The 223-nt window shown below is 78.9% G+C and overlaps 1 protein-coding gene across 3 annotated transcripts in view; it reads right to left on the bottom strand.

Annotated features, from left to right (window-relative positions):
• PNO1 (partner of NOB1 homolog (S. cerevisiae)) overlaps nt 1–222 on the bottom strand; it is a 6576-nt gene extending 6354 nt beyond the window's left edge. For all 3 annotated transcript variants that reach the window (XR_774830.1, XR_774831.1, XM_010574776.1), the window contains exon 1: nt 148–222. Coding sequence is in view for 1 of the 3 variants with exons in the window: in XM_010574776.1 (XP_010573078.1) it covers nt 148–216 (69 nt within the window). In the remaining 2 variants the exon portion in view is untranslated. The remainder of the gene's footprint in view (nt 1–147) is intronic.
• Between the last annotated feature and the right edge of the window lies 1 nt (nt 223).

Here is a 223-nt window from a genome sequence, read left to right as displayed (position 1 = left end):
AGGGCGTGAGCCAAGGCGGGGCCGAGAACCGGACACCCTTCCAGCTGCCGAAGGGCTGCTCCGCCTCCCCCGGCTTCCCCGGGGCGCTCGGGTCTTCCCGGCACCGCGACCAGGCCGCCGTTTTCCCCCGCCCGGCGCCCCGCGTACCCCCAGCGCCTCGGCGGCCACCGGCGGGAAGGCGGGCCTCTTGCCGGGCCGCGGCTCCGCCGTGTCCATGGCGGCC

The sequence above is a fragment of the Haliaeetus leucocephalus genome, unplaced genomic scaffold (assembly GCF_000737465.1).
Source record: "Haliaeetus leucocephalus isolate CR32 unplaced genomic scaffold, Haliaeetus_leucocephalus-4.0 Scaffold450, whole genome shotgun sequence".
Taxonomy (NCBI): Eukaryota; Metazoa; Chordata; class Aves; order Accipitriformes; family Accipitridae; genus Haliaeetus; species Haliaeetus leucocephalus.
Note: the sequence above shows the minus strand (reverse complement) of the source record. Positions and strands in the feature narration are given on the sequence as shown.